A 25,844-nucleotide genomic window follows, 5' to 3' on the forward strand; every position below is an offset into this window, starting at 1 on the left:
CTCCTTTGCCCATTTGTTAACTGAGTGCCTTGGTGTTTTTGCTATTGACCCGAGAGATGAAAAAAGAAAAAAAATGTCCAGGCATTATGGATGCTTCCCAGTTGATGCAGATGATTTTGTCTTTATGGTGATGACAAAATATCGTGTTGTGTGCTTTTTCTTCAGCAGTTATCATAAGACTAGCAGTAGAATGGCAAAGCAGATAATCAGGATCTCCCGGGTTTTACAACACAAATAAGACGAGTGGTAAGGAATTTTTGATTATTTCAAGGAAATTATTGAGATCACAGTCCGTGGAATGTAGGACTGACAGGTCCACGAGGAAATTAAAGTGAGGACATGGTGATCTGGCATCACTTCCGATCTGAAGGAACAGGTATCTTCTGTACGAATGTTTGAAGACATATTGGAAATCAGGAATTTGTGGTGGATGAATACATTTTCTGAAGGGTTTATTTCTTTATTTAGGAGGAAGATTACCCTGAGCTAACATCTGTGCCAGTCTTCCTCTCCTTTGTCCGTGGGATGCCTCCACAGCGTGGCCGATGAGTGGAGTAGGTCTGCACCTGGGATCTGAACCCGCAAACCTCAGGCCCCTGAAGCAGAACACACGCAACTTTAACCACTCAGCCATGGGGCTGGACTCTAACTTATTTAGTTGTGAACATGATCGTTTGGGTTATGTAAATGTCAGGACCTGGGAGTGAGTCGCTAAGAGTGGGGTAGTTGATAATGTCACAATTGATTTAGACCCTAAAGAGGCTAAGAGCAACAACTGGCCAATGGGTTAACCAAAGGAATAGTCAGAAAACACAGAAAGGTTGGGAATTGGGATCTATAGTAAGCTGGGGGATCACGTGTCCTCAGAGAGAGTGCCAGGACTTGCACAGATGAGAATGGCAAGAGCAATAAAAGAGAATAAAATCACACTGAAACAAGGAGGGGGTGTTACGAGACGGGGGAGGAAAACTGATCTGGAGCAGTCCTGAGTTTTGACCTTGAGCTTTCTGTCCTTGACCAAAATCTGCTTGACGATGTCCTGGGACACAGGTCAGAAGAGCTCCAGAGGGAGAGAGGAAGGGTGGAAGTACAGGGAAACTGAGATAATTGTCCTAAGAAGCCATGCTTCATTTCTCATTTGGGTCCAGTTTCATGATTACTTTTACAGGACGAGAGGAAAAGAAGTGATGATGGTCAAGTCTTCGCAGAGGAAGCTGCGTGATCGTGGGAATCAACCCAAACCAAAGCCCGGATTAAGAATTCCCATCTCTTTGAGGATGCGCAGTTACATATTCAGAAGGCCAGTTACTAGAATGCCATCCCACCCAGCAGTGAGGGGTCGCTGGGAGAGCACGTGGCACCAGCCCCAACAGGTCTGCTGGCAGGAGAGAAGTGGCAAGCCCTTTGGAACTTGCCGTAGCCTTGCAAAATTGCACCTTGCAGCAGAGGTGAATTCCTGCGGGGTGCGCTCGCATGGGGTGCCCCGTCCAGTCCCATACACACCCCTGCCCTTCCTCAGATTTGGCAGAGATGATTCTGGGAACTGGTCTGGGCATCCCATAGCTCCACGGCCAACAATTGCTGGTGACTGTGGAAGATCTGAGCAAACAGGAGGGGACGGGGAAGAGGGCGGGAGAGAGCGATTGTGGACAGGCTCAGCAGCCAGGCAGAGAAAGTGAGCGCCCAAGAAGGATGTGCTGACAGCACCAGGAAAGAGAGGAGACGCTGGTGCCCCTGAGATGGAGCCCGGCACTTCACTGACGTCTCCTTGAAGGGTCCCACGTTTTCTTGCTTGAGCTCTTGCAACTTCAAGACATACCAATCCTTTTCTTTTATTAAACTCCTCTGTGGGACGTAGGAAGCATAGACAGGGATTTCTTGTGGAGGAGAGACTGGATTTCAGCTGAGTAGAGCAAGGAGGGCTTTCCGTTTCACGGTGCTCTCGCATTTTCCTTTCCGAAGTATATTATTTATCTGCGCTTGAAAGTCACAGAGAGTTACCGATTCGCGGGATGATTCCGTTGTCGCCCTCACAGCGACACAGTAAAACCTACCTAGTCGGAATGGATCATTCCTTCTGTGCAATACTCCGGTAGACTCCAAAGATCATTTCAAAAGCGCTGGTATATCTCTGTTCTCAAATAAGAGGTCTGCTTCCAGGTCTCCATTTTTCTGCTCTTTATTGCATGTTAATTCAGAGTTGCAAGGAGGAAAGACCACATTTGCCTCAATCTTTAGATCTCTATGTGCTGGAAATTGGATTCACAGAAATGGACAAGGCCTTTGAGGGATCGTGCTGTCAACAGAGACCTTTTCCGGCATCAGCAACGTGACAATAAACCGCTGCTTGTTAGGACTTGATTGTCTATTGGAGGGATGGAGCTTGCAGTATTATGGAAATCCTCTTTAGAATTGCTTACCTTCACGTGACAGATTTATCAGTTTCTGAGAGTGATGTGTTAAAATAACCTAGGGTGGCGCAGGGCTTAAACTGGCCCACTCCACTTTGGAGGCCCGGCATTGGCACGTTCGGGTCACGGTTGTGGACATTCACACCGCTTATCGGGCCATGCTGTGGCAGACATCCCACGTGTTAAATAGAGGAAGATGGGCACAGATCTTAGCCCAAGGCTAGTCTTCCTCAAGCGAAAAAAAAAAAAAAACCGAGGAAGATTGGCAATGGATGTTAGCTCAGGGTGAATCTTAGCCCTTGGGCATCTTCAGCTGTGGTCATTTGCAAAATATGTAGACCATGCATGTACTGGGCAAGCCCAGGCAGGACAGCGCAGCCGGCCTCCCGCCTGGGTGCTTGGGGCTGCTTGTTGTGGAGCCTCTGCTGGAACCGTCTGGGTGGATTCAGTGCAGAGAATGATGACAACGGACTGCCTTGCTTCACCCTCAGAGTTTCCCCTGAGTTTTCTCCATCTTGACATGCAAAGCAGACACTGTCTGGAGCCCTCGTGTTCCTCTGGGACTCGGGCTTCCCTCTGCTCCTCAGCCTGGAGAGGAGGAAGCCCACGTGTGGACTTCAGGAGATTCCTGACCGCGTTTTGTGGGCTAGCACGTCCTGGGCTTGAAGTCCCCAGGGAATGAGCAGAATCCAATCCAGGTAGGACTGCCATGACCCAGACCCTTCAGGAAGGCAGGTTATGGTCCCCTAACCAGGCAGAGCACCATGACCAGCCGCGGGGTTTGTGGAGGGCGAAGGGAAGATGAAATGGGTCCTGGAAGAAGGTGCTTATAAATACCAGCTACCGAGAGGGAACCAGCTGCAAAACCGTGCATTTGAGGAGTATGAGTATTATTTCTTGATTCTGTTTGGAATAAGTTAGAGTGCATGATATATTTGTGTGTGAGTGAACATATATATATAGCTCTCTCTCTAAAATTTATATCAAAGTAACATAAAGACTGATGAGATACAGGTGCTGCACATGTGGGCCTCTTTTTGCTGGCGATCAGTTCATTTTTGGCCATTGGAAGCCCAAAGAGGCAGCGAGTTATTGTCCTCTGCCGTCTGGTAGGCTCATGACAAACAAAGCGCTGCAACCAAAGGGTCGGCTCTCAGGAGCCTCACGGCCCTGTGAGGGAAACCCCTTGGACACGGTGTCTTCCTCCTGGGCCTGCACTAGCCTTGGGACTTGGCACTTCTCTTTCTCTGTGGCGGGAAGGTACAGCCGGCTCCGGCTTCCATTTAGAAAGTCACCTTCCTGGATGGCTGTGCCATACCAAGAAGGGCCTGGGCTGCTGGGAACCAGCATTTCTCCTCAGCTGCTGGCCGTACTGAGGAGGCCTCCCTGGCAGGGTTCACGCTGCTGTGTGTCTGGGTGACACTTGCAGCCATCAGAAAGGAGGGGAGAACTCAGAAGGGCCAAGCACTTCCTGTGGTCCTAGTCTTACAGGGTCTTTCCCGGGGTGGGGTGGGGGGGGTGGGCGTTCAAAATGCCAGGTGGTAACCCTCTAGCTCCTGGTCACCGGGTGGGTTCTTGGAGTGAGCTCGGAGCAGTGTCTGCTCACCACCAGACTGGAACCATTTAAGTGTTTTAATTTTGTCAGGCTGTGTTTACCCGTCATCCGTTTGCTTGCGTTCCCTGCTGGACCCCTCAACCACCCTCCTCTCACGACTCATCTCTGAAAGCTTCCAACGGGAAAGGTTCACACCCACACCATAAACGGAGCATAAGGCTGGGCAAGAGAACACAGCCCTCCGAGGGGCTGCATGGTTTATAGGCTCAGGTCCTCCTGCCCCGTTAGGATGAGTCAGAAACAACATGCCTGAGTGTGTGAACAGGTGATTGCCTGAGACCACACACCTCAGAACCACAGGGGCCCAGATGTCACCCTGGGCAGCGAGGGAGAGTATAGGTCATTCTTTGGCCAGGATTAGGGTATCTAATGTTTGCAAAGCAGACTCCACCCGTGATCCGTCAGACCCTGCCAGGGAGGAGTGGCCACGAGGTACGGGACAGAGAGGCCGAGGCATTCGAGGGAATTTCTGCCCTTCCAAGAATTGCAGAAGGAAGTGCACGGAGGCAGGAAATCCTGGTGGACAAGGAGCAGTGATGCGTCGGGAAGGATGCCCAGATGTAGCCTTCAAAGCTGCATCACAGATCTGTCCCCCTGGATACCAAACTTGCAGGGAAAGGAATTCAGAGCCGTGGACCAGGATCCCAGAGGATTCCAATCCAGGTGAAGGGTGAACATGGAGCCCCCAGAGGGGCCGGGGGAGGGAGGGTCCTGCCTGCCCTTAGTCCATCTGCACATGACCTTCTCCGGCCTTGACCCTCCACATGCACGTTTTGAGCTTTTACATCGTTCTCTGCACTTAGAGCTGCTGCTGTCCAGAGCCTCATTAGAAAACGACAAGTTCCTAACATCTGGTGAAGAGGAACCTCCACAAGAGAAGCCGAAAACGTGGCCTCTCCTCCAAAGGGGTGGAAAAGCAGCCACTGTCCTGGGGCAGGTCGTGGTGCTGGCCCGTGCCATTTTAAAGACACCCGCATTCCAGTGGTTGTTGCTCTGCCTGTGAAAGTACCTCCACCCTCTAAATGCCAGGAGCTCTGGGTGCTGTCTCTGCTCCTGGCCCACGTGAACCACACTGAAATGAAGCCGTCCTCTGAGTAAGGGGGGGCGCGGAGGTGTCCCTCAGTATCCAGGGAGGGGCCTGGCCCTTCTCCCTTCTCTCACATACAATAAGCCGAGACCCTGCAAGATTTCTTCATTCCAGGAGGAACGCGAGAGTCTGTGTCTCCTTGACACGAGCACAGGAGGGGAAAGAACCAGACCGTGACTCGCAGGCTGGAACAGAAACAGGATTTTAACATCAAATTCAAAACTAGTACTAACTATTAACACGAAAGAAATACGGCCCCTTCCCAAGTGGTAAACAGGCGCTGGGGTGGAGCTGCCAGGCCTGTGGGGTGAGGTCGTCCCCTCCCTCTTGGGCTCCAGGGCTCCCAGGAAAAGGCTTAGAATGTTCTTCTCCCCATCAGCATGGGAGGAGCCGGCCTGGGGCCCCGCGTGTTTCCCAGCCGCGTCCCCGCCGCTGAAGAGCAGGCTGCACTCGAGCTGTTGGAAGGACCGGGATCTGCCACTGTTGCTGGGTTCTGCGTCAGGGGTCTGGTGACTGAAGAGAAGACACTGATGATTGGGGGGGTCACACCAGTATCCCAGCCCAACACCTCAGCCCCACTGCATTCTGCTCCAAACCTTGTCCTGAGTGTTCAGTCAACACTACCCCATTGTCCCTGACATGGGAGCTGGCATTTCGCTTCACCCATTTCACAGAAGAGGAAGCTGAGTCCCACAAAGGTCAAGGGAATTGTCCCTCACAGGCCTGGTCAGCAGTGGAGCTGGGATCCCCGTGCCGGCTGTCCATCTCCCTAGGCCCGTGCTTAGCCCGAAGCTTTCCGGAGCCCCTGGCTTCAGTCCCTGCCTGTCTGGACACTCACCGAGCCCTGAGCTGAGAGACGCGCGGTTCTTCTTGGGCAGGAAAAACCGGCGCATCTTGCCGGCCCTCTCCTGTGGGGGCTCCAGGTGGCAGGACAGGCTGTAGCTAAAGGACAGAGGGGACTTTTCAGCTACCGGGAGCCACACCTCAGGTGACCCTCCCAGAGAGGGCCAGCAGTTGGAGTCCCAGGGCCCCACGGGTGACCATGCGACAAGCCCCGGGACTGACCCGGAAGCCACGGGCACGGGCTCCCTGGAGCTGGCCATCAGAGAGAGTCCGCCTTGCCCTCACCAACTCCTGCCCCGCCTCACCTCTCATCCTCGCTGAGGGGCTCCATGGCCTCGAACCAGGCCCCAAATCGCTCCTCAGCCTCAATGTGGTAAAGATGGACTGCCTCCTGGAGCAGGAAGATCTGCTCAGTGACTTTGAATTCCTGGGAGAAAGGACATGATGCAGACGGGGCCTGGGTGGGGGACCGTGCTGGGGACTCAGACAGGTGAGAAGAGGGTCAAGGAGCTGGTCTGGGGTCTTGGCCCACATGGGAACCCTCCTTCCCTCCAATTCCGTGCAGGACTTGCTCGTTCTCACAGTTGGCTTGAAATAGCTCCTCCTGCAGGAAGGTGTCCTTGGTGCCAGCCCCTTCCCCCACGCACCAATGGGACGGCTTTCCCAGCTCTGGGTGCCGAACTCTCCCAAGGAAAGCAAGGCCCAAGGCATCGGGCCAGAGAAGGTCTTCCCCGGAGGAGTCTCTGATTGCCACAGCCCCACCCTCCGCACGGGGAGGCCACAGCTGCTCACCTCACTCCTTTTCTCAAAATTGATCTCATTTCCCTGGAAGGCAGAGAGCCAAAGCCCATGAGCAACAGCCCCCTTAGCCCATAGCTAGCCCCCGTCTCCACCCTTTCTCAGGTTGCACTACCAGCAGGGTCGACCAGGGAGCAGGCGCTACCAGAAACGGGAATGGGTCCCGGGCAAGACTCTGAGCTCCAGAGCAAGGAGGCCACGGGGCTATGGCTCAGGGACATTCTAAGACAGCCCTCTCTGACAGACAGACAGACTGAGGCCTCAGGCAGGAAGGGATGCTCAGCCACTCGTGTGCTTCCTGCCTTGGAGGGGCCTGGCTTCACTCCCTGCAGGGGCGGGGCCTGAGGGAGAGGCTGAGTCCAGCTCAGACACACCCTCCAGCAGCTCCGCAGTCAGGCAGCCTGGACTGGCGGCTCACCTGGATCCTATATTCACTCATCACTAAGATGGCCATGACACCCAGCTCCCGGGGTGGCTGTGAGGCCCTCACGAGAGGACTCTGCCAAGGGTTGTGAGCTCAGGCCTCAGTGCAAGTCTCTCCTCCCAAATCTCCGAATCCTGATCCCCAGCTCCACCTCCAGGCTCACTCACCTCCAGGTAATCCTCCATGTTGGTGTCCAGCAGCAGTAGGTAATTGAGGAATGTGCCAAGGAAGGGGATGAGCCCCTGTGCCAGCGGGGTGGAGACGGTGATGAGATCCCGCTCTCAGGAGCCGTCAAAGACCTCTCCTCCACTCCTCACCCCAGCCTCCTGCCCAGCCCAAGCTACCCACCTAGGCGGCCTCCCCCCAATTTCCTCCTCTTCTCTCCTCCAGGAACCCCAAACTCCTCCAGGCACCTCCCAGCAGCCGGCTCTGGCAAAACCCAGGGTACGTGGTCCCCGCCCCTCCCTGTCCCAAATCCGTTGTGCGCCTCCTCCTGGTCACTTCCAATGCAGGCATTTCAGGTCTGTGGCACCAGGAGCAGGGCTGGAGGAGAAAGGCTCCCTCTCTGCTGGTAGAGACCTCCGGCTAGGAAGGGGAGTCCCCTCTCCTGCGACTCCTGGGCCCCTCCTCCACAGGCACCCTTACCTTCTGGGCACCTGTGGGGCCCGTCTCCAGGCTGGTCAACATAGAGGTCGCCTCCTGCCAGGGTGTTGACAGGGCCAGTGAGCCGACGCTCCCCTCCAAGTGTCCTCCCAGACCCCTCCCAGATCGGGGACCCTGGACATGTGGCCCCAGTCACCTGGTGCCCCTGCGGCTCCCGCCTCCAGGGTGCTCTGATTCCAGAGCCATCCCAGCTCCAACACTCACTCCTGTGTGACCTTGGGCCCGCCCAGGCCTCCCTGAACCTGTTACCTCGTCTGGAAGGTTTGACGAACTCTGTCTGCCTCCCACAGTCTCCTGAGGCCCAAGCGTCATCTGACCGTCATCACTGCTCTCCGCTCAAGCCTGCCTCTGGAGCCAGGTCCAAGCTCCCCACATTCCTCCCCACCCTTGAGCCTCGGCACCCACTGTGAGGCCTGCACCACGGCTCATCTCCCTCTGGCTCCCAGATGAGGAGACCAAGGCCCACACAGGGGCAGGGACTTGCTCAGGGGGCCCCAGAGGAGAGGCTGCTCCCCCTCCCAGCCACAGGCCCCTGTCTCCTCTGCCTTCACACCACCCTCTGCCCAGCCGCTGACCACAGTGCTGTCCTCGGGACTCTCAGGCTGTGTTCGGGCCCCCAGCTGGGCCGAGCCACGGATGGAGGGAGATGAGGTGTCTCAGGAGGCCTGGTCAAGTGGCTTCTGCCAGCCCCAACGCCCAGGAGTCTCTGATCCCAGGCCGAGGCCAAGGCCTTGCTAAAGCCCTCAGCTCCCTAGGATCCCCTCAGGGAGTTCCCCTGCACAGAATTCTTTCTTCATCCGCTCAGGATGGGGACCCCGAATGCCACGTCTGACTAGCAGGGGAGGGGGCGACCAGGGCACTGCGGGGTGGCATTTCCTTTCTGTTTTACGAGGAAACTTCTGACGTCTGGGCGGGAAGGATCCCTGAAGAAGCCATCAGTTCCCTGGGCACTTGCCCTTGCCCTCCGGGGCACATGTCATCGCCAACAAGGACCTGGGTGAGCATCCCACTGGGACTGTCTGCAGCGCCCACTTTAGGGGCCAGAGTGGGGAGTCACCGAGGGGACACAGATCTGTCCCAGGTCCAGTGTCCGTCCCAAGGCTGGGAAGCCCCTGAGTGCCCCCGGCCCGTGGGATCCGGCAGTGCCCATCCCTCAGGCAGGCAGGGTGCCCTTCTTGCGAGGCACAGTGAAGACAGAAGGAGCAGTGGGGCCCTGGCTTCCTGAGCACAGACTGGGCTGACTTCGGAAGAAAGGAAGCCCGCCCACTCGCTCCAGCCAGTGGCCAGGAGGAAGATGCAGGGCAGCTGATGGAGCAGCATGGAAGCCAGACACCGGCACCTTCTGCCAGGTCCTCAGCCTCCTGGAACAGTCCAGCCCGCACCATTCTATCCCATGCCCCTGGCCTCCTGTCCCAAACTGCCCCCACCTGCCCATGGAGCTAGCACATCCCTCTTCCTGTCCATCTTTTCCTGACCAACTTCACGTGACAGGAGAACCAAAGCTCATCCTGCCGGGTCCCCTCCCCTCTCGCTCCCCCTCCTTCCAGATGTGCAGCCTCCGTCTTACCTTCACCAGCTGCCTCCTGCTCACCCACTGGTCTTTGATGAACCTCTTCAACTTTCGAGAGCTCTTCCTGAGGGGAGAGGAAAGGAGGAAAGAAAACCCGGGGCGGTTGAAGGCGAAATGCCTTTGGCTGAGAACCCGGAAGGTTCAAAGGGCCTGGGGCCTGGACGAGGGTTTTCCCCGGGTTCTTCGGAGCTCTGAGGTCACCGTGGGACTCGGGTGGAGGCTCTCCTGCGGTCACCTGGGGCCTCCATTCCCACTCCGACTGAGCACATTGTTTCTAACAGCGTTGGTTGCCGATGAGGGCTCCGTTGCTGCGAAGTACACCCTTGGAAATCTCCAGTGTGGCTCAATCCAGGATGTGACAAGGGGGGAGCCACTGCCTAGGGTCTCAGAGAGTCTCAGAGACCCGAGCAAGGAGGCCAGTCCCCATCCCTAGGGTCCGCTGCCTCCCAGATGGTCCTAGCTGAATGAGGGGTCCATGGCAGTCGCACGGGGGATGTCTGGTCCGCCCTGGTGGTGCTTGGATGGAGCACGGCCTACCCACCTGGCAACTCGTCCCCATGTCTTTTGCAGACGGCTGATGGAGGGGCTCTGCAGAGCAGACACGATGGCACGCAGGGACGCATAATTTCCAAGGACTCGGCACTCCTGAGGAAGGGAAGGGAATGAGCTGCGACGGCGGGCTGGAGCCCTGCTTCCTCTGGCTTGTGTCCCCTCGTGGGCTTCTGCTGTCCTGGATGAGGCAGATGCCCAGGGAAGCGAGGGAGGGCACACCTGGGAGCTGATGAGTAACGCTCGCGGGCAGGAAGATTTTAGCTCAACCCAGGGCGGGAAGGGAGCTTCCCACCACTGGGACCAGCACTCAAGGTCAGCAGGCCCTTGGCAGCAAGGGGCCTAGGACTTTGCCGAGGCCCAGACCACCGACTTCAAGGCTGAAAGCTGCGAGAGGAGAAGGGGCAGTCCCCCTGACTCCAGGGAGGGGCTCCCTGGGCCCTGCCGCTACTGACCTTGGCCACCTGAATCCACAGCTCGACGACTCTGGCCCTGTCCTGGGCCGTCATGCTGAGGTCCCCAAGGCACGTCGTGATGACGCAGCCGGACACGTGAAGAAACTGGTTGATAGTGGCCCGAACCGTGGGAGCCAGGTACTCCTTGCTCCCATTGGGCCGCTGGCACCACACAAAACCCAGGCAGTGGCGGGGCTCCACCTTCTTGAACAGCTCCTGGGGAGGATGGGGACTGTCACCTGACCCTGCCACACCCGAGCTCAGAGTCTGCAGGCCCCCGCAGCCCCAGGCAGGAGGCACTGGTCAGCTGCAGCTCAGGAACCTGAGGAGGTGGCCTGAAGCTTCTGGGAGTCTCTGGGTTTTGTCTGTGTCCGCTGAGGCCGCCCAGCGCAGGATGACCGAGGACCCAATAGGGGCGGGGAAGAGAAGTCCCATTGGCTCGCAGCCCAGTCTTGCTTCCCCCAAGCACCAGAACACGGCTCACACCTGCCCATCTCAAGGGGCATCTTCCACCCGTTCTCATCACCCCCTGGTCCCACTCCCCTTTCAGCTGCACGTTCCCCCGAGGCAGCAACAACCATGGGCTTTGTTTGCCTGTCTTCCATGTCGGTAAGGACGCACTAGGTGTCTAATAAGTACGGAGGCTGTTGAGGCCTCCTGGGCCGATGGGTGAGTGACCCAGGACTTGGCAGCACTCCAGTGAGCTTCCCTCCCCCACCAGAGGGCTATTCTCTGCCCCGCTTCCTCTCTGTTCGACCTCATCCATCCGCACAGCCACTCTGCCCAGCAGGTGCCCGCCCTTGGTGTGCTCTCTACTGTCCATGTGGGGACAGCAAGGACTTGGGGGCCAGAAGGTGGCCCAGGTCACCCGGTGGGTGAGTGGGGGAGCTGTGACTTGCACCCACATCGTTGGATTGCGGCTGAGGGAACAGGAGGTCTGGGGCAGCTGATGGCCCACCAAGGCGGGCCCCACCTAGCCCAAGAGCCCCGCTGCTCACCGCATCCATCCGGGTCAGCTGCTCGGCCACCAGCTTCGGAGGGAAGTCCAGCAGCTTAGGCCTCTCCTCTCTCAGCTCGGCGCTCGCTTCTGCGGTGACTTCGGCAGCTGGAGGCAGAGATCGTCCAAAAGTCAATGGCGCATCTTGCTCCAGCTCAGAAGCTGGCACTGGGGCTGAAGCTGATGGCGCTCGCTCCGGCCCTGGAGAGGCCGATGGAGGTGAGGCTGCTGGAGGTGAGGCTGCTGGTGGTGAGGCCGCCTCCAGCTCCGGCGCGGAAGGTGGAACTACAGCTGGAGCTGCCTCTGGCCCCGGAGCTGGCCCTTGCTCTGGCTCTAGAGCCGGCAGGAGCTCTGGAACTGGCGCTGCAGCGGGAGAAAGAGAAAGTTTCACCTACGTACCCGACTTTACAAGACAGGAGAGACTCCGCTGTCTTGAAGGGAACCCCAGCCCGTGAACCCCACCGCAGACAGTCTTCCCAGACTGCTGTGCCCTCACCTTCCAGCTCTGCCCTCCTGGGCCCCAGATGTTGCAGCTGGACCTGGGGAAGGTAGGCAGGGCCTCCCAGGTGCGACCCAGGCCAGATGACACGCAGAGAGGCCAGCCGCATCCTGAAAGAGGGAAAGGGCGTGGGCTCCCAGAAATCCTGCATTGGGTCCAGCCAGGTTCCCACCATAGAAGACGCGGTACTGGGCGGAAGCAGTTGGGCCACAGAGCCAGAGGCCTGGCCGTCGCTTCCACACTGTCCTCCCAAGGCACCCTGCTTTGGGTCTGGGCCCTGTGCCTGCCCCTTTCCACCAGGGGGGAGTCCCACCCCGGCGCTGACTCCTGTGTGGCCATCCTGGCAGTGGCAGGCCTGCTCATCCAGCAGGTGGAACACGGGGTTTGTGTGAGTCTCTTCTTCCCACTGCCACTCTTCTCGCAAAGAGGCTGGACACAGTCCAGCCCAGCCCTCCACGCCCTTGTGCAAGTGGACTGAGGACTGAGGCCGATGTGTGAGCGGCTCGCTAACACCCCTTCTCTTCTGGGCCTGCTGGTGGTGGTCAGAAGGGGTGGATATGGAGAAGGGGAAGCGGAGGGAGACGGGACTGTGGTGGGGATGGGTCGCCAGGGAACAGCTCAAGCCAGCCTCCCCTCTGGTTCCCAGGGGCTCTGGGACCCCACCCACAGCTCTCTTTCACTCCTATCCCCTTGCAGTAGAAGCCATCAGACCTCAGCCCTCCCAGAGGAATCAAAAGATGAGTGAGATCAGAGTTGTGCCGGGCCCGCCCCAGCCACAGTCCTCTGTCCTCTTGTTCTCCCCCAGCCCTGTTCTGTGGAGACAGGAGGCCCTCGTCTGGCACTCAAAGAACACTCAGGTCTTTAGTTGGCGCTGGGGTCCATCATGCATGAGAACGTGGGAAGAGGCCTCCAGTCGTAAAGGAGCATAGGAGGGCATCCCCTGGGACAGGCGGGGGACAGGATCTGTGGATGATATGGTGTGTGACTATCTGAGTCTCAGGCTGCTGCGGGGGTCCAGGGGCTGTGTCTGCTTCATTCACTGCGTTGTGCCAAGTGTCTCTAAAGCTCCCGCATGTCACAGGTGCTTAATATACAGTGTTCTCGAATGAACTCCAACCAGAAGCATCCCCGGTAGCTGAGTGGGCCTGGGGCCCCTCTGCGGCCCCGGAGACCCCTCCTTGGCTACTCCAAGGACCCGCCCCACGACCAGCTGCATGGAATCCCACACTCCCTGCCAGAGTGCTTTCCGTGTGCCTTTGCAAACTCAGAAAGGCCCCATCCCAGCGATGGGGGAGCAGACTGCTCTTCATCGGGGAGAGGGAAAGAATAACCAGGAACAACCACGGCACGTCTCTCAGCCCCTTCTGTAGAGCCAGGCCCCAGGGAAGCACCTGCCGTGGCTCATCCCATTCGTGCCCACCAGAACCCGATGAAGTTTATCCTCTCCCACTCCACTTTGCAGAGGAGCAATCGAAGCTCAGAGAGATGGAGGGCCGTTTCCAAGACACACAGCTGGCAGTGGGCAGAGTCACCACTGTGCTGAGGAGGGGCTGGGCACTCACGTAGCAAGTAGGTGGTCCAGGACCCCGTGGGAGGTGAGGACAGCCGCGCAGTCAAACACGATGGTGGTGACGTTGGCCATGTTTCGAGGCGCCAAGGCTGGTCCTATGGACGGCGGCAGCCTCTCCAGCAGGCCTGCCTGGAGGGCCCGCATCCTGCAGGCCTCATTCCGCTGCCCGAGTGACTCTCCGCGCTGGGTGAGATGAGGAAGGACACAGAGTCACCAGCACCAGCGTGAACCTCCAGGAAGTCAAGGTCTGGAGGTCCCCCAGGAACTGTGAGCCCCTCAGGGATGTGTGCAGAGGAGGGACAGGATTGCCCACAGCCAACCGGTTTCCAGGCTTGAAAAGTCCAATTTGAGTTTGGGCGGGGGGAGGATTATACGATGAGTTCCTCAGGACACTTGGCTGGCTTGGCAAGGACAGACCGCCCCGCACCAAAGCGTGCATTAAGAGCACTGACCAGCGAATCCAACACAAACATCCCCATTCTAGAGATGAGAGGACGGAAGCTTCGGGCTGCCAAGTGGCTGCTCAGGGTCCTGTGGGTCGGAACTGAGAACCGCCCTAAGCCAGGGCTGCAGGACTCCCCCGCTCCCCCACCTGAGGCTTCATGTGCTCCTGACATGAAGGGAAATGTCTGGTGGGAACCTCAGCCCTCCCCAGTCGGGAGACAGTGCACGGGCAGACAGACGCTGTGAGGATCTGGCTGACTACAAGAAAGGACGCTGGTTTTTCTTTCTTTTACACGAAAGGGAGGTTTGAGACCCTCGTTACAGAGGTTTCAGATTCAGAAAATGGCAGATTTCAAAGATGCCCCTGGCCGAGTGTGAAGCGCAAACATCAGTGTTTTGTCTACTCCGCCTAGGGTTAGGAAAGAGCGACTTCCCACCCTCCTAGGTAGCTGGTGAGGAGGCGTGGAAGTCCAGATTCCTTTGGGACTGGGCCCTTGGGACACTCCAGTGGGAAAGCCCTGGGCGGGTCCAGGGGAGGGCTCCAGATTTGACTCTGGATTGTGGACACACCCCGGTGATCTCAGGGCCCCGGGTGTCACTCACTCTCCCCTCAGTCCAGCCCCGGGCAAGGTCGGTGGTCTGCTGCACTTGCCCCCTGTCCAGGGAGATGGAGCCGTAGGACCCATGCGCCAGCTCCTGGACCATCTCCTGGGTGGAGCTCTGCAAAGACAGCGTCCGGTGGCCGCGGCGGCAGGTAGCAGGGGCCTGCCTGCACTTGCCCACAGGGGGAAAACTCTCCCGCACACCGAGCACAGACAGAGGGGCATCCGCATAGACCTCCAGACAGGGAGCGAATGAGATGACACCTCACGGGCTTGGGATTCACCTACGGGTAGGGCGGCTTGGCTCCCAGCACTCACCTTCCATCCTGCCAGCCACCACCCGGGATATGAACACGACATACCGCCAGGCTTCCAAGCCCTAACCGTCTGCTCCCGTCCAGGGTAGCTCCACGCTCATCCCTGCCTTCCGTCACTCCATGCCCGCCAACACACACACACAATAAGGGTCAAGGGGTGTGGGGCTGCCCGCATGGGAGGGTGGGATCACACTTGTGGCCTGACCCGGAGTGGCCCGCCCTGGGCTGCCTTGTGTTACCTGAGGGTTCCTTCTTCCGAATGGCCTGAGGTCTTGGAGGTGCGGTCTCAGCCAATGTCGACAGCGCTGGAGAAGACTGTCATTGTTGGCTCTCTGTGCGCCAGAGCCTCGCAAAGAGGGGATACACGAACACATCCTCCTGTGTCGAGTGTCTCTGGTCAAATGGGCTATGTGTACAAAATGGCTGCCTGGTGACCAGAGTTCTAAGCTCTGTTGGGGTCGGTCGCCAAGGAAGTGAGGTCATGTCTCCAAGGTTCCAGGATGGGGGGCCCTTCCCTCCATCAGACCCACCCAAAGCCCCCTCGGGGCTGTTGACCGCTCACCCTCCTTGCCCGTGTCATCTCCCGAGCTGTACAGAAAGTTCCATCACAGCCCTCCCCACAGCTCCTTGGGATCGGAACCAGCGCCCCAGCTTTGAAGAGAGAGCGCCCAGTTCGGATCTCCTTTTTCCTAGCAGTTCTGTGTCCTGGAAAAGCCACTGTGCCTCTCAGGGCCTCCCCAGTCTCCCAACCTGCACGATGGGATGGCGCTAGAAACACATTCCCAGGGACGTCTTCGGGTGGACATGTGATAACGCCTCCCATATCTGGGAGGTGGTGCCGCCTGGGTCTGGTCCCCGAACTTAGAGGTGGAAGAATTACAAGAAGGGGTGGATGCAGTCGGGAATACCTCTCCAAACAGGCCTGGATTCCAGCCGTGTGATTTGGGAAAAGTCACTGCCCCTTGGGGGCTCCTTGTCAGGTCTCTGCACCTTCAAGGGTTGGAAGTTCGAGGAAATTCAGATATTGTCATTCACTAGCATTCAACCTTTCCCAGTCTCCTGTTGGCCGTAGAACCAGACCCAAGCGCCTCATTGTCGGCCTATGTGGTGGGCAGCCTCCACCAAGGCTCCCAGCGCTCCCTCCCTCCTGCTGTGCACATCCTTGTGGAACCACTACATCCTGAGTAACTGGTTTCTGAGCAATAGAATACAGCCCAGCTGATGGAATGTCACATCCAAGTTTTAATTACAAAAACTCTGTCACTTCCCTCTTGCTTGCTTTCCTGAGTTCCCTCCCTTTATCTCCCCCTCTGTTTCCATCTCTTGCGCTCTCTCTCTGTCACATTTCTGGAAATGAGATAGCAAGTGGCGATGATTTCAGTTGCCCTATGTAGAGGCCAAGGGAGGCGAGATCTGAGGGAGCGCCCAGCCAACAGTCACATGGAGACTCAGACTCTCAGTCCCAATGACTCCTGACACCACCCGTGTGAGTGACTTGGGAGCAAATCCTCCCCTAGTCTAGCCTCAGTTGAGACTGAAGGTCCTGCTTCACGGAGACCTGGAGGCAGAGGCTCCCAGCTAAGCCGTGCCCAATGCCTAGACCACGGAAACCGGGAGAAGTTCAATATTCGTACTTCAGAGGTGCAACTTTTGGGAGCAGTGTTGTGAGAGAGAAACCCAAATGAACGCAGACTACCGGGTTCCCCGGTCTGGCCCCATTAACCGCCGCCCCTGCCGCAGCTCCTGTTGCTTCTCAGGCTCCCTCCAGCCGCCTGGGCAGCTTTCTGACCTCCTCTGCTCACGCTCACTTCTGCCCCAGAGTCTCAGCACCAACAGCGCCTTTCCCCCGACTCCCTGTTCCCGGACCTACGCAGGCGTGGCTCAGTCTTGTCCTTCTGGTCACAGCCTAGGTCACTTCAGTGAGGCCTTTCAGAATCTCCCAGGCACAGTCTCTGCCACCACACATCTCACATCTGGAAGCGTCTTCAATTGTTTCCTCCTTCTTGCTCCCATTTGGATAAAGTGAGCCCAGGACGAGGGGCTGTCTGCTTTGGCTGAAGGAGACGTAATTCCTTCTGGTTACCCCGGGCACACGGCTGTCTCCTCCAGGCTGAGTTTTTCCCACCACCAGTCCGTCGGGAAGGCGCACTAGCCTTCCCTCTCTCCCGTGGGGCTGGTGTCCCAGGAACACGGTGAGCCGTCCTCTCTCCCTGTCATGCAGCACCAGCCCCTCACCCCACGGCCAGAGAACTAGCACCCGGTCTGAGACTCCACCACATCCTGAATTCAGTTACTGCTGAGACCCTCCCATCCATTTGGGGATTCCCTGGTACCTCCTGAGGGCGTCTTTCCCTGAGACCCCACTCCCAGCCTGCCCTTGCTTATTCCAGTAACAATGGCCTTTCCTCAGAGCCCCCCCAGTCTGGAGAAGAAATGTGTTGAAAGGTTCTCCGTGTTAATTTTCAGGGCCGGGGGAAATTGGTAGAAGTAATTTGGGTGTTTCTGTGCAATAGTTCCCAGGAAGAAGATTCAGCCCTAAAAAGAAATGAACTTCTGACACATGGTACAACGTGGATGAACCTTGCAAACCTTACGCTCAGTGAAATAAACGCAACCCAGAAAGACACCTATGATACGGTTCCCCTTACATGACGTGCCGAGCACAGGCAAATTCATCGAGATGGAAGGAAGAATAGAAGTTCACAGGGGCTGGAGCTGAGGGTCATGGGGAGGCAGTGTTTAATGGGGACAGAGTTTCTGTTTGAGATGATGAAAAGAAGTCTTGGAAATGAACACGGTGATGGTTGCGCAGTATTGTGAATGCATTTGATGCCACTGAATTGTCCACGGAAAAATGGTTCAAATGGCCAAGTCTAGGTTATGCATACTTTGCCACAATCAAAAGGCACTTAAAAATGCAGCGGGGGGTCAAGATGCAGGTTCTGGGGCCCTCAAGTCAGCATATGGGCCAGGTAGGTGTCCAGGGTCTGAGATCTTGGACCCTGGTGAGGCTCTGGAGTGGTCCTGATTGATGCTAGTTTACAAGTTCAAAGTAACAGGATTGGAGCAATTTCACCGATTGGGGGATAAGAAAGGAAACAACTGCATTCAGTCCCATCCAACGTGGAAGAGACCTTTTTCTTAATGGGAAGCAAATGTCAGTCCTTCAAGGAAGTCACTTCTCAACGTCTCTACCCCTCCCCAACCCCACCCGCTACTCCCAGAAAGACGCCGCAGTGCAGAGCTCGGGTACCGTGGTTGTGGCCTCATCCGTGAGTCATGTTTGGGGTCAGATCCCCTGTTTTCCTTCCCCAGCCATGTGACCCTGGGCATGTCACTCAACATGACTGAACCTCCATTTCTTCAACCGTAAAATGGGGAGAATCATCCTGGTAGGGAAATTATGAAGGTCACAAGACTTTCTCAGAGGAGGTAGCACATGGCAGAGGCATTATGCTGAGAGCCGCGCCCCACAGGTCACACGTTTTCTGATTCTGTTGATACGACCTTCTCAAAACAACAGCATTATAAAGATGGAGAACAGATGAGTGAAGGCCAGGGGCTGGCCGGGCAGATGTGACTACGAAAGAGCAGCACGAGGGAGGGCTTGTGGGGATGGGACAGTTCTGTGTGTGGATTGCAGTGGTGGTGGCGCAAATCTGCATGTGTCATAAAATGGCATTGAACCGCGCGCGCGCGCATACACGCACACGCACACACACACACCCCCCCCAGTGAGCTCACGTCAAACTAGCAACATCAGAAGTCTGCGGTCTGTGGGTTTAACACTGCCAATTCATGTCCTGGTCGTGACACTGTACTAGAGTCCCGCAAGATGTTAACCCCCGGCGGAAGCTGGTGGAAGGGTCCAAGGCACTCTGTACTATTTTTGTTGCAACTTCATGTGCTTTCATATTTATTCAAAGGGAAAAGTTAACAGTGAAAGACACAACAGGACACAGCCTGGCACGTAGTAAGTGGCAAACAACACGGTTCTCGGTGACAATTCTTTGCGATTGTAATTGCACGTTCATTTCCAGTCTCTCTCCATACACAGTGACCTTGGTGAGGGACGGACACACCTCACTAACGTCGTCTGCCCTCTGCCCAGCACAGAGCACGCGCCCACTCAATATTTGTCCACTAAATCCCCCGTGGTCCCTGCGCCAGGTGTTCTTACGTCCACGTTCACGGACCCTCCACGACAACCTTAGGCAGTGTTATTCTTCGTGCTGGGCAGGTGAGGAAACTGAGGCACAGAGAGGGAAAGTAAATTGTTCCAGGTCAACACACTGGACCGACGAGGAGGTGCCATGCCCTGCTCTGGAGGAGAGCAGAGGCTGTCCATGGCAGCTCCAGGGTCCCTCACGGCGGCTCCTCTCTGCGACTGCCAGGTCCTAACTTTGAGGCCAAATAGCTTGACTTCCTAGAGGGAGCTGGAGAGAGAAGTCACCTACCTGTGGCACTGGGGGGGGAGGTCGGTGGCACCAGTGGGTTCTGTGGGAGGAGCATGGAGGTCACAGCAGCTGAGGAGAAATGGTCTGGAGTGAGACCGGGGACTCCGAGGGGGGGCATGGAGGCCACCGCGTGCATCTTTCCTATCCAGCCTGAGCCACTGATTGCGGGTCCTCTGGCTTCTTCTCCCGTGGGTGCCCTGGGATGAGGAGATCAGTCGCTCTCCCTAAGGGGCCTGCAGCACACGGTCATCAGAGCCCTGAGGACTCACCGCGGGGAGTGAGGGCTGAGGTCCGATGTGTAACCTGCTGTGAGAAAAGGAGACAGAATTGGCATGCAAGAGGGGCACGAATGTCCAAAATACAGCCCGAGGACCACCAGCCCCACCCACAACTGACACTTCCAGTCTACACGGTTCCACATTAGGATTTAGGAGCAACTATCTCTTATTCCTAAAAGGCTGACAAATCAAAGATCCAGTCCCTGTTTTCATGAGTTTACAATTTATGTGTGAGATCAATGCGCTAACCTTGCTCGAACATGGGTTTGCAAATTGTGCTCTTCAGGTTCCAGAGGTATTTAGAGGTGCTGGCAGGGAGAGAGAGGAATAGCCAGACTCTTGAATGCCCATTGGCTTCAGAGGGATACTCTCTTTCATCTGACTGGAGAAAGGCTTCTGTGCCTCAGGCAAGGGGACGAATCACAGCCCCAGAGTGCAGAGCTGCAAAGGGAAGAGAAGGATTCACAAAGTGCAGGGCCTTGGGGTCCCTGAGCCTTGAGGGAGGTTGCTCAGCTGGAAGACTAGACACACAGGATGGCTCCTGAGGAACACTGGAGAGTGCACATCCTCCTGGGGCCCATCCTTAGCTTCAGTATGGGGTTACTAAATAGATGCTCCCCAACGACGTAGAGGCTGTCGCTGTCCAGGATGAAGGAGCCCAGCTGAGTGCCCCCACAGGTCTCATGTCTCAGCTTCCGTGACAGCCCCTCTTTTTCCAGCTTAAGGCCCACAGTGTCAGGATGGTGAGTGAGGACAGTATCATCTCCGCCGGCTGTTGCAGTTTTCTCAGGCCTGGAGCTGGAGGGACACAGGCATGGGGAGGTGGGGACTCCAGGCAGGGGCGCTGAAACGCCTCCCTGAGGGAGGGGACAGAGACAGCAGGAAGACTGACGGGCAGCTTGGAACAGCCTTGGTGCTGGGGGAGGGTTGTAAGTGAATAGGACAGCCAAGGTCCCTGAACACAGAGGACGTAGCACCTCCAATTGTTGGTGTCGGTGCTCAACTCTGAAAGGACGTTCATGATACGGCAACGCACACCCTAACAACAAAGCATGCGGCAGCGAGCGGAGGAGGACTCTGGGCACAGGACCAGGTGAAGCAAGGCAACATCAAGTTGCTTAAATTGCAGCTCTGCCACTCACTTTCTGCATGCCTCTGGGTAAGTCTCCCAACCCCTCTGGCTCCTTTTCTTCATCTGTCCAGTGAGGTGAGAGTTCAGACCTCACAGCACTTAGCACTAGTAACTGTTCGATGAAAAGCGGCCATTTTCCTTAGGTATTAATAGGGCCCGCATTCTTGGTGTCAATGGACCTGGCAGGGAGAGAGACTGAGCCTTTTGAAGGCAACACTTAGGGCAAGCAGCCGTCCTGGGATGGAGGCGGCGATTGGGCTGTGTGGGATCTCAGAGCCAGAAACATCTCAGGGCCAGTGGAAAGGGAAGACACGCTGCATCACGGCTGCAGGACAATGGCGAGGACCTTTGGAGCTGGGTCGTTTCATCCTCAGACAAACGGGTTCACGACTGGGAGGTTCACACGAGGGCTGAGGCCACCCAAGTGCTCATGCTGGGGTTCCCACGTGCTGGGGTCCTTCTCACAGTTGGGTGTAAGAAAGGGTGCGAGTCCTTTACCGCTTGTTGTCTACATGTCGGGACCTTTGCTAAGCACTTTTCATTTTCATCCTCACACAAATTCCTCTCCCCAGTGAGAAGCAGAGTCTACTTCCCCATCTCTTGAATCTGGGCTCGGCCACATGACAGGCCTTGGCTAATGGATGTTAGTGAATGTGACGGAAGCAGAGGCTTGGGAAGCACGTGTACACTAGGGCTTGCCATTTCTTGCTGCTCCTGGAACTCGGAGCAGCTCAATGAGCCCAAGGTGCCCACTGGGGGATGAGAGAATGTGCGGGAGACCCGAGGTCCGCCAGCCAGCGGCCGACCGCAGGCACATCAGTGAGCCTCAGCTGAGATCAGCTGAGCCAGCCCCGGCAGGAGAACTTCCCAGCAGCATTCAGAACAAATCACTATCCAGCAGAATGTGGGCTAAATTGGTTCTGCAGAAAAGCAAACTGAGCCCTTCCGATTGACCGATGAGGTGGCCGAGGCACAGAGATGTTTAGCAACTGGTCAGGGACACACAGTCTTGAAGCAGGGAACTAGGATCGGAACACAGGCCTGTCAGACCCCCCAAAAACCATGTGACCACTGTGCTCTACTGCTCAGGAATCCTTCTGGGGGCGCGCAGACATAACTTGGTCTGTAGCACATGTCACATATTTAACATTCTGCTGGAACTAGGCATGTTACACAAATGGTTGAGCTGGTCAGGATGGAGCGGTGAGGAAGTGGAGAGTGTGCATCATGTCTACAGCATGTAGAAAATGTGCAGGGTCTTGACTCACGAAACAAAGAATTCCTGAAGGCGGAATTCAAATTTCAGGACTCCGGTTTATATCCCATGACTCCAGACTCACATGGCAGGATTAAGGGATGGGGAGGCCCAGCCTGGGTCAGGACACAAGCATGAAAAAGACTCATAGACTTGACTTTTTTCTTCTTTTTTTTGAGGAAGATTAACCCTGAGCTAACATGCACTGCCAATCCTCCTTGTGTGCTGAGGAAGATTTGCCCTGAGCTAACATCTGTGCTGATCTTCCTCTATTTTATACGTGGGATGCCTGCCAAAGCGTGGCTTGAGAAGTGGTACATAGGTCCACGCCTGGGAGCTGAGTGGGCCAGTTCACCGGAACCACAGACCGCTGAAGCAGAGTGTGCACACTTAACTGCTACGCCACCGGGCCAGCCCCCATGGACTCAATTTTAAAAATGAATCTTCAGAGCTGGGGTACGACAGGTTCCACGGCATCAATCAAGCCTCTATATCAGGTTCCTGGAAACTCAGGGGCTCTCAGATCCACATTGGGGCCAGATGAGGAGACAGGGCTAGAGTCAAAGTCATGACTAAGATCCAGAAAGATTTTCTGTCTGTTCAAATAGAACCCACAAATGTGGACACGTACAGACATTGCTACATTCATGCATTCATTCCAGCAAGCAGCATAAAGCGAGTGTCAACTAGGTACTCGGCGCCAAGGTGACAAATGCATAAAGACTGAATACAGCAAATGATAGTAAATTCCATGAAAGAAATACTCAGGGTGATATGGGAAGAGAAAACCTGAGGGCCAGGTGTGTATTCAGAAGTGCTACTTCATAGAAGGTGGTCTGGCAAGGTCTTTCAGAGCAGCTGATGGTTGAGCTGAGATTTGAACGGCAGTGAGGTGCCAGGCATAGCTGCTCTGCAGGAAGAGGCAGGATAAAGGCCTGATAGAGGTTAGGACATTAGTAGAACAGACAAGTGTCTGAAGTGGTTAACGACAGAAAGAAACCGAGAGAAAAGATGAAATGAGACAGCTATGAGGAACAAAGATTGGGAATGTGGAGGTCCTCACACACAGGAGAGACAAGACTGAAATTCTTTTGCTAAACGTTGTTTTCTTTCCTCCTCTTCTTCTTCTCCCCAGTGCCTCCCAGTACATAGCTGTCTATTCTAGTTGCAGATCCTTCTAGTTGCACTATGTGAGACACGGCCTCAGCGTGGCCTGATGAGTGGTGCCAGGTCCGCACCCAGGATCCAAACGGGTGAAACCCTGGGCCACTAAAGCAAACCACATAAACTCAGCCACTTGGCCACGGGGCCGGCCCCCTAGACTGAAACTCTAGCCCAACGCTCAGCAGCCCTGCTATCTCTTCCCTCCAGGGCAAGGGCACCTGCTGAAACGACAAGTGTTAAGCAACCCCAAAAGGACTACGAAGGACAGAGGCATCTCATGAGGAAACAGTGCACAGCTACTGAGCCTCTCCCCACTCTTCTCAGGACAAGAGCATGTTGATCAATCTTTTAGAAGCATTATCTATTGTTTCAACGTGGGAACCCCCGCAGGAGCACTTGGGTGGCCTCAGCCCTCGTGTGAACCTCCCAGTCGTGAACCCGTTTGTCTGAGGATGAAACGACCCAGCTCCAAAGGTCCTCGCCATTGTCCTGCAGCCGTGATGCAGCGTGTCTTCCCTTTCCACTGGCCCTGAGATGTTTCTGGCTCTGAGATCCCACACAGCCCAATCGCCGCCTCCATCCCAGGACGGCTGCTTGCCCTAAGTGTTGCCTTCAAAAGGCTCAGTCTCTCTCCCTGCCAGGTCCATTGACACCAAGAATGCGGGCCCTATTAATACCTAAGGAAAATGGCCGCTTTTCATCGAACAGTTACTAGTGCTAAGTGCTGTGAGGTCTGAACTCTCACCTCACTGGACAGATGAAGAAAAGGAGCCAGAGGGGTTGGGAGACTTACCCAGAGGCATGCAGAAAGTGAGTGGCAGAGCTGCAATTTAAGCAACTTGATGTTGCCTTGCTTCACCTGGTCCTGTGCCCAGAGTCCTCCTCCGCTCGCTGCCGCATGCTTTGTTGTTAGGGTGTGCGTTGCCGTATCATGAACGTCCTTTCAGAGTTGAGCACCGACACCAACAATTGGAGGTGCTACGTCCTCTGTGTTCAGGGACCTTGGCTGTCCTATTCACTTACAACCCTCCCCCAGCACCAAGGCTGTTCCAAGCTGCCCGTCAGTCTTCCTGCTGTCTCTGTCCCCTCCCTCAGGGAGGCGTTTCAGCGCCCCTGCCTGGAGTCCCCACCTCCCCATGCCTGTGTCCCTCCAGCTCCAGGCCTGAGAAAACTGCAACAGCCGGCGGAGATGATACTGTCCTCACTCACCATCCTGACACTGTGGGCCTTAAGCTGGAAAAAGAGGGGCTGTCACGGAAGCTGAGACATGAGACCTGTGGGGGCACTCAGCTGGGCTCCTTCATCCTGGACAGCGACAGCCTCTACGTCGTTGGGGAGCATCTATTTAGTAACCCCATACTGAAGCTAAGGATGGGCCCCAGGAGGATGTGCACTCTCCAGTGTTCCTCAGGAGCCATCCTGTGTGTCTAGTCTTCCAGCTGAGCAACCTCCCTCAAGGCTCAGGGACCCCAAGGCCCTGCACTTTGTGAATCCTTCTCTTCCCTTTGCAGCTCTGCACTCTGGGGCTGTGATTCGTCCCCTTGCCTGAGGCACAGAAGCCTTTCTCCAGTCAGATGAAAGAGAGTATCCCTCTGAAGCCAATGGGCATTCAAGAGTCTGGCTATTCCTCTCTCTCCCTGCCAGCACCTCTAAATACCTCTGGAACCTGAAGAGCACAATTTGCAAACCCATGTTCGAGCAAGGTTAGCGCATTGATCTCACACATAAATTGTAAACTCATGAAAACAGGGACTGGATCTTTGATTTGTCAGCCTTTTAGGAATAAGAGATAGTTGCTCCTAAATCCTAATGTGGAACCGTGTAGACTGGAAGTGTCAGTTGTGGGTGGGGCTGGTGGTCCTCGGGCTGTATTTTGGACATTCGTGCCCCTCTTGCATGCCAATTCTGTCTCCTTTTCTCACAGCAGGTTACACATCGGACCTCAGCCCTCACTCCCCGCGGTGAGTCCTCAGGGCTCTGATGACCGTGTGCTGCAGGCCCCTTAGGGAGAGCGACTGATCTCCTCATCCCAGGGCACCCACGGGAGAAGAAGCCAGAGGACCCGCAATCAGTGGCTCAGGCTGGATAGGAAAGATGCACGCGGTGGCCTCCATGCCCCCCCCTCGGAGTCCCCGGTCTCACTCCAGACCATTTCTCCTCAGCTGCTGTGACCTCCATGCTCCTCCCACAGAACCCACTGGTGCCACCGACCTCCCCCAGCGCCACAGGTAGGTGACTTCTCTCTCCAGCTCCCTCTAGGAAGTCAAGCTATTTGGCCTCAAAGTTAGGACCTGGCAGTCGCAGAGAGGAGCCGCCGTGAGGGACCCTGGAGCTGCCATGGACAGCCTCTGCTCTCCTCCAGAGCAGGGCATGGCACCTCCTCGTCGGTCCAGTGTGTTGACCTGGAACAATTTACTTTCCCTCTCTGTGCCTCAGTTTCCTCACCTGCCCAGCACGAAGAATAACACTGCCTAAGGTTGTCGTGGAGGGTCCGTGAACGTGGACGTAAGAACACCTGGCGCAGGGACCACGGGGGATTTAGTGGACAAATATTGAGTGGGCGCGTGCTCTGTGCTGGGCAGAGGGCAGACGACGTTAGTGAGGTGTGTCCGTCCCTCACCAAGGTCACTGTGTATGGAGAGAGACTGGAAATGAACGTGCAATTACAATCGCAAAGAATTGTCACCGAGAACCGTGTTGTTTGCCACTTACTA

At 56.1% G+C, this 25,844-nt stretch overlaps 1 protein-coding gene across 2 annotated transcripts; it reads right to left on the minus strand.

Annotated features, from left to right (window-relative positions):
* Positions 1–5,299: 5,299 nt before the first annotated feature.
* LOC138922335 (ral guanine nucleotide dissociation stimulator-like) lies at positions 5,300–15,254 on the minus strand. 2 transcript variants are annotated; one of them, XM_070259072.1, is made up of 14 exons: positions 15,084–15,254; positions 14,529–14,645; positions 13,474–13,664; positions 11,909–12,021; positions 11,414–11,775; positions 10,416–10,631; positions 9,953–10,056; positions 9,409–9,475; positions 7,824–7,877; positions 7,346–7,420; positions 6,749–6,781; positions 6,262–6,383; positions 5,952–6,055; positions 5,300–5,626 (listed from the first exon to the last, which is right to left on the minus strand). In XM_070259072.1, exons 1-14 carry the CDS (start codon positions 15,216–15,218, stop codon positions 5,469–5,471), a joined length of 1,851 nt encoding a protein of 616 aa, XP_070115173.1. In that variant the 5' UTR covers positions 15,219–15,254; the 3' UTR covers positions 5,300–5,468. The 2 variants fall into 2 exon arrangements, with proteins under 2 accessions (XP_070115173.1, XP_070115172.1); XM_070259071.1 differs by having other exon boundaries at positions 6,262–6,781; positions 15,084–15,241.
* Between the last annotated feature and the right edge of the window lie 10,590 nt (positions 15,255–25,844).

The sequence above is a fragment of the Equus caballus genome, unplaced genomic scaffold, assembly GCF_041296265.1.
Source record: "Equus caballus isolate H_3958 breed thoroughbred unplaced genomic scaffold, TB-T2T haplotype2-0000768, whole genome shotgun sequence".
In the NCBI taxonomy this organism is placed as follows: domain Eukaryota; kingdom Metazoa; phylum Chordata; class Mammalia; order Perissodactyla; family Equidae; genus Equus; species Equus caballus.

What these genes read in the sequence shown, in the direction of transcription:
- LOC138922335 (XM_070259071.1), bottom strand. Translation starts at nt 15,218, where the DNA reads ATGTGTTCGTGTATCCCCTCTTTGCGAGGCTCTGGCGCACAGAGAGCC. An exon ending in GCAGGAGGCAGCTGGTGAAG is followed by an intron (nt 7,878 to 9,408) that starts GTAAGACGGAGG and finishes ACACCCTGGCAG; the next exon opens with GAGGCGACCTCTATGTTGAC. An exon ending in CCCCTCAGCGAGGATGAGAG is followed by an intron (nt 6,056 to 6,261) that starts GTGAGGCGGGGC and finishes TCTGTCCTTTAG; the next exon opens with CTACAGCCTGTCCTGCCACC.